General features: G+C 38.9%; 1 protein-coding gene across 12 annotated transcripts in view; it reads right to left on the minus strand.

Annotated features, from left to right (window-relative positions):
* LOC145992051 (cytoplasmic dynein 1 intermediate chain-like) overlaps positions 1 to 14,002 on the minus strand; it is a 121,609-nt gene that overhangs the window by 69,782 nt on the left and 37,825 nt on the right. For 5 of the 12 annotated variants that reach the window (XM_083128198.1, XM_083128197.1, XM_083128196.1 and 2 more), the window contains exons 1-2: positions 4,094 to 4,578; positions 2,510 to 2,606 (exon numbers count right to left, since the gene is read on the minus strand). In XM_083128198.1, the coding sequence (XP_082984324.1) occupies positions 2,510 to 2,606; positions 4,094 to 4,216 (220 nt within the window). In that variant the 5' untranslated portion in view covers positions 4,217 to 4,578. Of the gene's footprint in view, positions 1 to 2,509; positions 2,607 to 4,093; positions 4,579 to 14,002 lie in introns of those variants that run through there. The other 7 variants (XM_083128203.1, XM_083128201.1, XM_083128202.1 and 4 more) reach the window with 2 other exon arrangements.

Here is a 14,002-nt window from a genome sequence, read left to right on the forward strand (position 1 = left end):
TTGAGGACATTTGTGTACATTTCTGCGACACAAAGTTCCGTTGAAAATAGGCTGACACTTCGTGGAAAAAAGTAGCAATGTATTAGAGCAGCACTGTTGCTGCTTATGGAATTTTTTTTCCAGAATTTCATTTCTAGCATCAGCCCTATGAATGCTGGATCCACCAAATTTTGAAGGAAGCTTGACAAAAGACCATTCTTTGAAGATATGTAATGGCAGTCCCAAATTTGAAAAACAAAAAAAGGAAACTGTAATTATCGGAAAATTATGAAATTAGGCCTTTGACCCTGGATGTTGTTAAAGTGTTCCTTTGTGGTGGTTCCTTTTAAAAAAAAAAGGAGAGGATATTATGCAACCTTCTCTGAAGTCTTAACGTATTTGGAAATTTTGGAATTTGGACATTTTCTGATGGACCCATAATTGTAGCACATTGTGAAGAAGTTCTTTCTTCTCATTATTACACGTAAAAGTGAAATATATCAGCAAAGGCAGTGGTTGAGGAGTTATAGGCATATTGATAACATATATCCCATAATACTCACAGGGGGGAAAAAGGACCTTTTCAAACTCTGCTTGTTAATAACAGTACCCATGGACATACTGTTTTGTAATTTGAGTATGTCATACCTTCATATGGTTGTATGTGATAAAAAAAGGCAGAACTGAAATATCATGTGTAGGTTTCGAGATATAGCATGTTATTTGCTCCTTGCTTTTTGAGGGAGTCTTACAAAGGAAGTGTAAAGTTAAGATGTTAATTCACAGAAATTAATAGTTGACCTGTGTATTAAAATATATATCTGCAGGGAGCTCTGGAGAAGTAATTAGTGCAATGCACTATAATGTTGAGTAGTTGAGTAGATGGAAACTAGGCCCAGACGAGGAATCAAACTTAGAATTTTTGGTGGAAAGGACAACTCAATGCCCTTGGCCATTCAGGCAGCTGAGTGGATGAGTCATTGTGTATACTTCATTTATTTTAACATTCATTGTAATTTAAACCAGGGTGGATAAAAAATAGATTAAAAAAAAAACATGCTTAAAATTGATTGTATGTTTTTTTATTGTAGAGATAATATATTTTTATAAAAAGGCAGTAAAATAGGGCCTGTAAAATATTTGAATAGTTTGATTAAAGCAAACAAAAAATTATAGGTAAATATACAGTTTTCTGTTTGATACTGAACATAATATGGAAATGTTTGTGGAGTATGTTAATGAAACTATAATAATTTCAGTAATTTTTCTTCCAGTGAAAATAAAACACATGCAATTGTAACTTTAAATATTTGGTACTACTTTACTATACTGGAGACACCTATTAATGATTTATTTCACAATTTTTTACATTGCTAACATACTATTCTGCATTGCAGAACATTTCTTTTGGTGAAATAATGGATTTCTAACGAAAATAATGTCTTATTTCTTACATACGATAGCCCCACGAACCATCACGGGGACGAGGTATGCCTACTAGGTTAGGTTAGGTTCCATTAGCACTCCTTTCGTTCAATTTAGCATATACGGACAACATCGGAATTACAAATTCCACATCTTCCACACCCGGCAACAACTTCACGACGCATCCTCGACACGTCATGTTGTAGCAGCAGCAATAGCATGTCGGAAATAGATTTTCGTAGAAAACCACATGCATTCGCATTAAAATGGATCAAAACTACATTCCCGAACATCAACAACGCTACAGAAAATGATTTTCGTAAGTACTTTCTCCTGTAAATTTGAAGAAATCCGTCTCCGGTATAGTAAAGTGTTATGAAATATTTTTTTGTAGTCTTTGTAGCTGAATTTTAGCAATTTTTTAAATGATTTTTTGCAAATTATGTTTATTTACAGTTTAATGATAATGACATTATTTACACTTTGACATGATTAGTATTTTGAATATTATTCAGGAAATATATTTGCTATTTTTGTCTATAAATATTATTGATTTTCAAATCAAGATAAATGTAAGTGTGATTACAGTTTACATATTACATTTCCTTTCATATGAGCTTCTCCCCATTACTACATATATTTTGTTTCCTTTCCTTTACTATCGTACAGACTAATAAACACCATTAAATGATTAAGACGTTAATGTACTTTCACTGAAAGTGATTTTGATATCTTCAAAATCCTTACGTACATTATTCTATAAATTATTTATTTAATGTGATTTAAATCAATGATGTCTTTAAAAAATCACCTGACTTAAATCGTGATTTAAATCCACCTTGATTTAAACTAATTCAAGCAGTAGAAAACAGAGGTAAAAATAACAAAAATAGGAATAGTAATAAGATTGGACTTTTGTTTTTATTAAATTTTCAGAAATTAATGTTCTGTAAACATTCGTGAAATGATGAAAATTAGGAAAATTCTACAGATAAATTGACTTTGGAACAATATCAGCTAATACCGGAAACTATATTCAAAAGGGCAACTCCAGTGATAACGATATTGGCTCAGCTAAGATTTTAACTTGAAGGGGATTCAGTACCTGAAATTGTGGCCACACCCACTTGTGTAAGCATTTCATCGATCTCCTTCCTTTGATCTTTACCTGCATTACTGATTTGTGAAGCTGCCTCTTCTGCCTAAAAGAAAAAAAACACACATAAAAATATTTATATGATACTGTCAGTCATTTTAAATCATTCAAGGGATAAGGTACAGTTTCATTAATTTCAATATCCATTTCTTAAGCTTTCTTAGTGGCCGCGGTGGCTCAGTCGGTAACGCATCTGACAACCAAGGTTCAATCCCCGGCTGGTTCAAACTTTTCTAATGTTGGAAGCAGCCCCGGCGCCCACCCAGATTCGAAAGCCACAGGTACCTTGGGGGTAAAGGCAGTCAGGGGCATGATGCTGATCACATCACCCCACTCACGACCGGATCAAGAAAGTGTGGGGCATTACCCCCTATACACCTTCATGGCGTGGTGCTAAGCACAGGGGAGCACTTTACTTTTCATTTCATAAGCTTGGGGGAAGAAAATCTTGTTTATTCTTTTGATTTGGGGTTTAAGTCCACTTTAGCACAGGTAGGCTAAACAGGACTGCACCTACAGTTTAAAGTGGAATCCGAACCACCATGTAATGTCTCTACACTGGGTATTGAACTAGGGGTCCCTTGATTACAAGGTGACAATGCCACCATAACGTCATCTGCTGAGAAAATATGTATAAATTATAAATATCAATATGAGAGTTGTATAACATTTTCTTGGAGGGGTGTAAAGGTGACACCCAAATGTCACCCTCAATTCCAGGCAGTACACCCTGGTTTACATTTTGCAAACTTGCGAGGGATTGGCACACAAACAGTGTTATCCTCCATGAGGCTAGTGACATCCCTAAATGTTTTTGATTGTCCTTTCATCTATCTCATCTTACCATTCATCTTCATCTTTGCGATTAGCAAAAAGTGGCAAAAAAAAATTGAAGTAAAATAAATCAAATCAATCTATCTTGGATTTATGTTATTTGGCTAACCTATTAAATATCATCAGCTCCAATTCATCAAACTGTATTAAGTGCAAGGGAAAACTATCTTACATTAATAAATACTATAATATTTGGGGCTACAGCAAAAAGAAGCTTTAACATAACTGATACATGTGTAAAGACAATTAGTAATGGAATAACAAACCACACAAACGTGGAAAGAAAATTAATGGACGACAGAAATCCCATGACTGCAATATTTAGAAGTAACAAGTAACAATTTTTTTTTAAAAAAATAATCTTCAAACATACATTTCTTACAATGTTAGAAGTAAATATTTTTTCTTTCAAATGTAGAGATTTATTTTCAATTTTGGTGGATCTAATTTTCAAAAAGCAGCTCATGCATGTAACATGACTTATGGCTTTCTGGAATAAAATAAAATTACAAGTGGCATTTGCAGTAAAGTAGTTGTAAGTCTATTGCTTTTCTAATGTAACTTTCTAAAGACCGTCAAGTGTTAAAACAGAACTGGCAACGTTGCCATGTCAACCGTTGACGTTTAACATACTGATGTCAATCACATGCCTGACAGTAACACCCCCTTTTCTTTAGAACCTAGAACGCATATGTTTACCTCCAATTTTTGTTCTTCCCGTCTTTTCCTCTCCTTTTCTGCCCTTATCCTTCTCAATTCTTGTAACTTTGCTTGTTTCTTTTCTTTCTCTGCTTTCCAATCCGGCGACATTTTCAGATACATTGATTCACCAATGTTTTCGTCACTATCGAACTAAAAGCACTTCACACCACCTTGCAGGGGGATAGGGGGCAAACACAAGTACAACAGGTAGCAAATGCTGTTCCAACGAGAGTGGACGCGGTTGCGCAACCTTGCACACAAGTTACTTTCATAAAACCATCGGGGGGGATCAGCTGGCACTAAAATAGCACCAATCACACTTCACCCACGCCGAGCACTTCTTTCAAACAATAAGGCCAGGATCCATTATGCTTTCCTGCCCCTGGTTTCAATTCACTGCACACGCAGTGTCAAGCAGATGGAGAACTTGTTGGACTACTGCCAGCTCCGTTGGTCATGCTTCTGTGCCCCAGGCAATGGACTCCGTTGAACCCGGCTTTTAGCAGAACCAGTCTCAGGTATACACAGGAATCCGACCACCCCCACTCCGCTGCACGCTCATCCTCTGTTGCACAAAGGCAGGCGAAAACACTCAAGGTCAGAGCGGCGATTTTTCCGATGGAAAGTCAGCTTTATTTTTAACAATACTATCACAACCGCAACATCTCACTTTCTATAGAATATTGAAGGCCCTGGCATAAAAAAAGAAATGTAGCCTATGTCCCAAAGCCACAAGGAAAGGAAAGAGCAACTTAGACAGGAAGGGCATCTGGAATTATGCAATGTGAAGTATTCCGTGGAAATCGGACAACGAGGAAGTAAAGAAAAAAAAAAGTAAAGCTGACGATGCCGACTGAGCTATCCTGGACGTCTGCACGTGTATTTTCCAGGTGGGGAGAGGCAAGCATTTGTCCTCTACACCAGTGCCGCTCCAAAAAGAAAATAAGTTTTCAAATTTCAGTAATTTTAAGTTGCTTTCTACCTCTTTACTTAATCGCGACGACGAGGATGAACTATGAAATGGAAAGGGCCAAACACAATGATTGGTTGTCCAGAATAGGGTGCAATGAGGGCCGGATTTACCTCCTTACCGCTCCTAAGCCAAACAAGCTCTGCCGCCCCCATACCGTTTATCAAGAATGAAAGAAAAAATCATAACTTTCTGTATTACAACTTTTACTATTAACGGCATGCAGTATTAATTAAATGATAGTTACATACAAAAAAAATTAACAAAGCGATATGACAAATTATATAAATCACATTTTAACATTAAGCCTACCTTGTTTTTCAGGGAAGATTTTAATTTTTACTTTATTTAAGTGAGAGGTGCATACCATCATACAAATACCATGCCGATGCCTGAGATTCATTGGAAGCATGAGGAACATCTGTAGAATTGACAGAACACACACTGGGCTCATCAACGGCACTTTCCTCACTTTTTCCAGATTACATTTCTGTATAGAAAAGTTACTGATTTTCGGAACCTTCTTCAGAAATGCTTTCTGTTTTTCATCTTCCTCCGCTTTTCTCATTTTGTATTGTGACCCACTGAGTCTTACTGTTTGATCACTCATAATGAGCGTAATGACGTTTTAAACTAACCCCAAAAAACGCACGTCGGACACTGACACATGCGAGACGCGACACACCACCTACTTCTTGAATAATATTCTCGAGCAACTAACAGTAGAATAGTACAATGCGAAATCCCTTTAATAATGCTTGCGCCGACATTTTAATTCTCAACAATTCAACTCGAATCACATGCTTTTGATATACGGCCAATGCCGGCAGTAACAAGGAACGCAGCCAAGCATCTTTCAAAAGCAAGCGGCAGGCTCCACGTTCTTGCCGCAATCGCCGACCCGGCTCAGCACAATACTGTACATTCAAAGCAACAACGTCGGTAATTAAAACAACAAATTAGTAAATTAGTTCCGGGCCCTGCTAGCCTATCTCTCTTAAGAAATATTCTTCGTTAACTTATATTTACAATATAACTACATTGTCATTCCATTCGTGTCTCGGAGGAAAAAAAAGGCAATCCGAGAATTAGGTATTCCTTATAAATTTAAAACAAATAATCGTGCCGCCCTTACCAAAGTTCCGCTCTAGACCCGGGCCTCTGAGGCCTATTGGGGAATCCGGGCCTGTAATAGGTGGTCACGGCCCACCTCTGGAAAATATATGTCAACCTTCATTTATATATTTAAACCACAATTTAATTTCGGCCATAGTATATTACTACTAGTAGTAGTAGTATTTTTGGTTTTAAGTCCACTTTATGCACAGGGCGGATAATCGGGACTGTTTAAAGTGGGATCCGGACGACTTGTGCCTCCACCGAGTACCAAACCCGGGGCACATTGTATATTGCAGGAACATTATGATTTCGAACTGGAGGAGTGTTCTTTGTGAAGGCAACGCTAATGTGGTGGAAAATATGCCTCGTTTGTCCTCCGCCGCCCTTTGTAAAAATTACCATTATTGCCTATCCCAGGAAAAAATCCATGGCCCCAACCGAGTTCGAACCCGGAATATCTGGGTTTGTAGTTAGCGACGCTGACCCATCCGCCGCAAGGTCAATAAGACCACTGATCCGTTTAAAGGTATCACGCTCCTGCGATGTGTCAAGCTCATTCAGCATCGTGTGTGGTCACAGTATTCTAGGAAAATGTGCCTAGATGGAAGGAAATAAAATAGTTTGAAGCAGAACTAGCTGTTACGAAAAGTGCCAAAACATTACTGTGATTAGAGAAACTTTAAATTGAAGAGCGAGCATTTTCATTCCCCATAAGAAATACACGCGAGTCGGAACACATTTGTTAATAATATTTTAATAATCTTCATCTACTTTAATAATCGTCTTGAAGAACCGTTTACAACTGCAACGAGAGGAGAAATCAATAATCTAGAAACCACAGTTCTCTTTTTTCCTTTACTCGCTCGCATTTTGACATAACGGAACTACATGTGGACTTTATGTGAAACTGTACCTAATACCCTTTAACACGAAAAAAATACTAATTAACGTTCATAATCATGCAAGCAACTTACATATATGCATTAAAAAGGTAAAGGCAGAGCTCGCTCCACACATTCTAAATCTCGGCCAGTGGAGGTGATGCGATCAGCATCACGCGCCTTTACCTCCCGAGTTGTTCGCATGTAGAAACAAAAAGTCGAATTACTTTCGGAACATCTCCAGCGGACTACGCGAGTCTGTCTGGCGAGCCTAGTGGGCGTGTAGAGCCTAAGCAGGGGGCTTAGCGATATGTTCTGGGTTGAGATGACGTCAGCGGCTCGCTTCGTTGATTGGCTGCTTTGAGAGTTGTGACTCGTTCCGAAGTTTCAAATGCATCACAACCAAAGATGTTACGGAAATAATCTCCCTCTACCTATTGATTACAGGCTTGGTGAATCCAAGAGCCGATTTATGTAGGGGCACAGCAGGAAAAGTTCTCACCCCGACACAACCCACCACACTAATCGAACCCAGGTAGCATTCAGACGCTATCGACTTGACCACCGCGCCTCCTGTATATGTGTATATTTTATTTTCATATACTTTAGACAGCAAACTTTCTTTCTTTTTAACAAGATACTCAAAATGATGTCCTAAATTTGATACAGAAAATGAGTTTATTCAAATATTACAAAATTAATAACATACATGGTGGTGCAAAAGTAGGTTGACTCTTTCTCCAGTATTTTGCAGGTTAGTGATTCGCAATGACGGGCAATCTGACAGTCCAGGACAGAAAGTGGACCCTGAACAATTACTGGAAATATGAAAATGCAGAATGGTGCGCTAGAAGTGGAGAAACCTTCCACAAAATAACAATACTGTCAGCCTACTATTGTACCAGCCTGTATATTAAAATCATGATAACTGCTTGGTGTAGTCACATTCGTTGCACAGCATACAAACAGTTGCATAATTCATTAAAAATATATCAGGACCAAGCTAAACACTACATGCATTTTCAGAGCCAAATTTCGGGTGTGTGATGCTTTGTATATGTCTGCATGAGAAGATACGAGGGTCACTATTTATATTTTGAGCCTTGGCAACACTGATTGAAGTTAGGCGCGATTTGACGTTTGCACCGAATCGTCTGGCATTATTGCCCATAACGTACTTCAAATGTTTTGTCAATAGCTTCATTTGTGTTGTTTATGTTGCCTTGGAGATTGCGCGATAACAATAAAATGGAATTAACTCGTCAACATTTTCGTGCGATGATTTTTTAAGATTTTCGACGTGGATTATCAAGACAAGAGTGCATCGATCAACTTACTTCCACATTTGGCGATGAAGCCCCATCCTTTGCCACTGTGAAACGCTGGTATAACGAATTTAATCGTGCCCGCCATTCGCTCACCGACGAGATTCGCGAAGGTCGTCCAAAATCAGTTGTTGTTCAAGAAAACATTGATGCTGTGCAAAACCTAATACTGCAAGATCGTCATGTGACATACTGTGAGATTGAGGCAACCATAGGCATTAGTTCCACCAGCATATATAAAATATTACATGATCATTTAGCTGTGAGAAAGGTATGTTCTCGTTGGATCCCACACAATTTGACAAAAACTCAAAAAGACGCTCGCGTCAATTGGTGCAAACAAATGCTCAATAATACAATCGTGGTGCTTCAAAAGACGTATATAAGATTGTAACAGGTGACGAATCATGGATATATGCATATGAGCCGGAACGTAAACAGCAGTCGACTGTATGGGTGTTTCAAGATGAACCCAATCCAACAAAAGTTGTTTGCGCTCGAAGCACATCGAAACAAATGGTCGCCAGTTTTTTCGGGAAAACTGGTCATGTGGCAACTGTGCCTTTAGAGGAACGTAGAACGGTCAACTCTGAATGGTACACAACAATTTGTTTGCCAGAGGTCTTCGGTCAAATACGGAGAACAAACAAACGCCGTCGGATCATTCTTCATCAAGACAATGCCAGCTGTCACACATCTCGTCTAACAACCGACTTTATGAACAGTCAAAAAATAGAATTGATGGGTCATCCGCCGTACAGTCCTGATTTGGCACCCAATGACTTCTTCTTGTTCCCAAATGTCAATAATAAATTGCGTGGACAACGATTTTCGTCGGCGGAAGACGCCGTTGATGCGTTCAAAAACCATATTATGGAGGCGCCTCAAGAAGATTGGAAAAACTGCTTTGACAAATGGTTCGAACGAATGCAAAAGTGTATTGACCATAAAGCAGTTTTCAATGCCAAATTCCTGCTTTTTCATTGTTAGGCTCAAAATATAAATAGTGACCCTCGCAGTTCGGTGCTCAGTATTAAAGTCACTGATATGTTTACAGCTTGACCCTTTGGCACTGTCATCGAAATTTCAACCATAAGTGAGCGGAGGGAGCTTGGGTGATGAGATCAGCTGTTTACCAGTAATCCTGACCTTGCTTTGCCAAAATATGTCGTTCATCAACTTCAGTATCAAGTGTTTGTGTTATCATGAAGGGGAACAAGGGTTACCAGACGTCCGGTTTTTCCCGGCCATGTCCTACATTTTAGCCTTACGTCCGGCGTCCAGGAAGAATTTGAAAAATATCATAAATGTCATTTTGAGCGTCACATAATATTTATTATGAAAATACGTGACAGAAAAAAATCATGCAAGTTACACGTCTATGAACTGCACTTCCAAACTCAATAGTGAAATTTATTTTGATTCAGTCATTACCCAGAAAGAAAAAAACAGTTTGTCCTGCTATTAAACAAACGGGAAAACGGAGCAATTAAAGAACAAAGTTTAGGGACCACTTTCTGATAACGTCACTGTTCAATGCCTGAGCAGAATTTCTTGCCTTAGGGTTTATACTGATGGAACAAGGTGTTGCCCATTCTTATTCAATATTTTGATTGTAAAGCAGGGGTATAGAGAACAAAGTTATTCAGGGTGTCTGCCAGTCAAGAATGTCATGGAAGTCAAGAAAAAGTGAAGACATCAACAAGTAGGTCAAGAAGTCAATAAGAAGGCAATAAATTATTCTTGGGGTCAAGAAGTTTTGCTATCATAATGACTCATTAATTGATTTAGTTTATTTATTTTACCTCACTTTTTTCTGTCCTTTTGGCTAATCGCGAAGGTGAGGATGAATGGTTGTAAGCAAAAATGGATGAAGGGACAGTCACGAACAGAAACCTCACATAAGATTATATTGGCTGTAAGGCCAGGTCCAGACACCAAAACCTTGCTTGTCTGCCAAACACAGTTCAGCATGCATTAATACGAGAAAGCAGATGTAATTATCTTCTTAAATTCAGCTTCAGTTTTTATCTTAAGTGACCCTTTGGTAGGGGTTTTCATTAAATATTTTTTTTTCTTAATTACTAATTTCCAACTTTACCGAAGTACGGGTCGAATAAATAACGTTAAGGAAAACTGAACAAAGGTCTAGAAAAGTCCAGAAGAGGTCAAGAATTCTGGATGTGTTATTTTGGTAGACATCCTGTTATTGAACTAAAAACTACCCAAGATGCTACTTCTGGAACAATTTTAAATTACGGTAATTGCTGAATATTTGTTTGCCATTACAGATCATATTTCAAATGTTGAGAGAGTACTTTCATTATCATCAGCACAATAGATTCATAAAGTCTGTGAAATGTTTGGTACTGGTCCCTATAATTTCAAAGAGTTTGACTTTCGACTCTAGCATAAATATACAGTTTGACTAAACCTGAAATTTTGATAAAAAATGTCTCCTCTGAGAAGTACCACTTAAATCATGTAGTAAGAGCTGCATTGATTAGTATGATTGCAAGTTTTGAAATTTTGCATTTAAAAATTCATGAAGAATTAATTTTTTTAAATCTTAAAAGTGAAATTTTTCAACTACTTTCTCGTTCTATAGAAATACGTATTATTTATTGAGAAAATTGTGTGTCCTACATTTTGGGACAGCATTTCCCTTACAACAAGGGGAAAACCGTACACAACAAAATTAAGAGACGAAATATTTAATATTGTTGAAGTTTTTGACATGGAAGCAAGGGAGGCAAATTAACGGTGTAACATCAAATCATCGCCGACAAAACATCGACGGGAAAATCATTTTTTGACAAAGGTTTCCACACTAAGGAATTCAAATCTAATCCCAAATATTTTGAGATGGGCTACCCTAAATTATAAAGTATTTCAGTGAAACGAACAATGCGTAATAAGCGAACTCGAGTTGCTAACTTACAGTGCTACCAATGTACAGGGTGAAACCACCAACTAGCAATTGTGCATATTATAAGAAGATGAGCCGGCCCCCTCCCCGGAGTGGTTATCACATTGCGCTACCACGCCAGGGGTCCCGGGTTCGAATACCGGCGTGGGCATGGGCGTTTGAGAGTGTTCATTCATAAATTTCATTACTTATCTCCATCTTCGCAAATTAGCCAAAAGTGCCACAAAAAGCGAAGTAAAATAAAGCAAATCAATCAATATATAAGAAACTGAGCATCACAGTATTCAAAACATCGCTAAATCATGTGAGACAAAGAGTAAGAAATTGTTACGGATTCTATGGAATGCTCACAACGTTGAAAAAAAATAATTTGCTAACTTACGCAGTACTGCAATTTGAACTTAGAATCTTCAAAATTTCGTACATGCAAACTTAAAAAACGGCAATATTGCAGCAAAAGATCACAGTCGCCAAGCTGGAATTTTTAGTCGCCATGGCGCACACCGCCATTTTCATGGCACAGTATTATTCGCCTCCAGGTGTGATGTGAAATCTACTTCTGCCCCCGCAGTATGCTGAACCTTATCTACAAAGGGAAATATATTGTTTTGCCCTCCGCACCCGGTTTTGGAACCCAATCGCCGCCACTGAATCCAGCGGATATTTTCCGATATCGATACTATTGTTATCGGCCGATACTGATACAACGACATCGGTATAGTCTCGGCCCTAATAGGAATAGGTATATAATATTTTGGTTAATTAGTTTCGCTTTTCTGCAACATTAGGCTAATCGTGACGATGAGAATGAGAGATACAATGAATGAAATTGATGGACACTCCCAAAGATTTGATTGATTGATTTGGTGTTTTTTAAGTCCACTTATGCACAGAAAGACTAATTGAGACTGGACCTACAGTTTAAAGTGGGATCCGAACCACTATGTGCCTCCACCGGGTATTGAACCCGGGACCCCTTGATTACAAGGCGACGACGATACCACTGCGCCATCGAGGGACAATCCCAAAGAATACACATTCCTAGGCCAGTATATATATATACGTATATTCGTCTCTGCCATTCCACCCATTCCCAGAAACAAATTCTAGATCCGCCTATTTGTATGGCGACAACCTGTGTATTTTTTGTCTAACACAATGCCATTCCACCCATTCCCAGAAACAAATTCTAGATCCGCCTATGTGTATGGAGACAACCTGTATATTTTTGTCTAACACAATGCCATTCCACCCATTCCCAGAAACAAATTCTAGATCTGCCTATGTGTATGGCGACAACCTGTGTATTTTTGTCTAACACAATGCCATTCGACCCATTCCCAGAGACAAATTCTAGATCCGCCTATGTGTATGGCGACAACCTGTGTATTTTTGTCTAACACAAACTAGTAGCAAAAAATTACAGCTAAATAAATTCCAATGGACGCAATTCCTTATTCTCCTTATTTTCTTATGTTCATATAAGACGGTGTATTTTTGAAAAAGAAAACACGTTTGATAAAACCTCTTCATGCACAATCTTCATTTGTGACAAAAATTCTAGCAACCCTTCTGGTGTGCATTGATATCAGTTGTGGATAAACCCTGATATTTGGGAGAGACGATGTTTTGAAAGCTTCTGTCCAGTGGCTGTCACAAGGGCTCTGCAGATAACGCTGTGTGAAGGTGGGCGGGGGAGGTAAAGCAAAGGGGTCCTCAGTCGGTTTCGTACCATAGTCATCAAGTTCTTCCACATCAACAATATAACAATATAACGAGCATACAACGTTCCCGTCTATGAAGTTAAAAGCAGCTTGCTAGAAAGCAGAAGGAAACATGACACTTCGCATTGTTTACGATTCCGTTGTTTGAGCTTTGGGGCAAGAATCAGGTGCTAATTATGATATTGTTTTGATGTCAGAAGGTGCGCGTGCAGGGCGAAATTATCGAATCAATGAAAATACCGGCCTTGCGCAACAACCATGGCTGATAAGAAATTAAAACAAGATCGACCAATGTAGGCATGTTTGGTCGAAACAAGGAAGAGCTGTAGCTTCATAATGCTCTTATCACAACACTAAATCCTATTCATGGAGCGATTCAATATACGAGGGTGAATCAAATATGAACGAGCCTTGATTGGCTAAGTGTCGGAATGGGTAGCAGGGTGTGATTGGGCATGTGCGGCCGGTAGGTGGGGCTGCCGTGAGTCAGGAACCAGAACAGCTGGCGTGTCGCATGCTTCGTTTAGTAGCTCTCACGATGAGTGAGCAGTGTGTGCCAGTGTCTGTTGCGCAACGCATAATCATCAAGTTCCTCACCCAGGAAAACGTCAAACCGGCCGAATTTTTCCGGAGACTGCAGGCCCAGTTTGGGAATGGTACCCTCTCGTGGACAAGAGTGAAGGTGTGGTGTAAGGAATTCCAGCAAGGCCGTGAACGTGTTGCAAATGAAGTGCACCCCCGTCGTCCTCGCACCAGTGTGACGAATGACAACATGGCTCGTGTTCGTGAGCTTGTCGAACAGGATCGCCGAGTCACTGTGAAGCAAATTGCAGCAGAACTTGGTGTGAGCTATGGAAGTGTCCAATCAATCATCACAAAGCACTTGCGCTTCCGCAAAATCACAGCTCAGTGGGTTCCCAAGCTACTGAATGTTGCGCAAAAAGATGACAGAGTTCGC

This window comes from Lepisma saccharinum, chromosome 9, assembly GCF_977018435.1.
Source record: "Lepisma saccharinum chromosome 9, izLepSacc3.1, whole genome shotgun sequence".
Lineage (NCBI taxonomy): Eukaryota > Metazoa > Arthropoda > Insecta > Zygentoma > Lepismatidae > Lepisma > Lepisma saccharinum.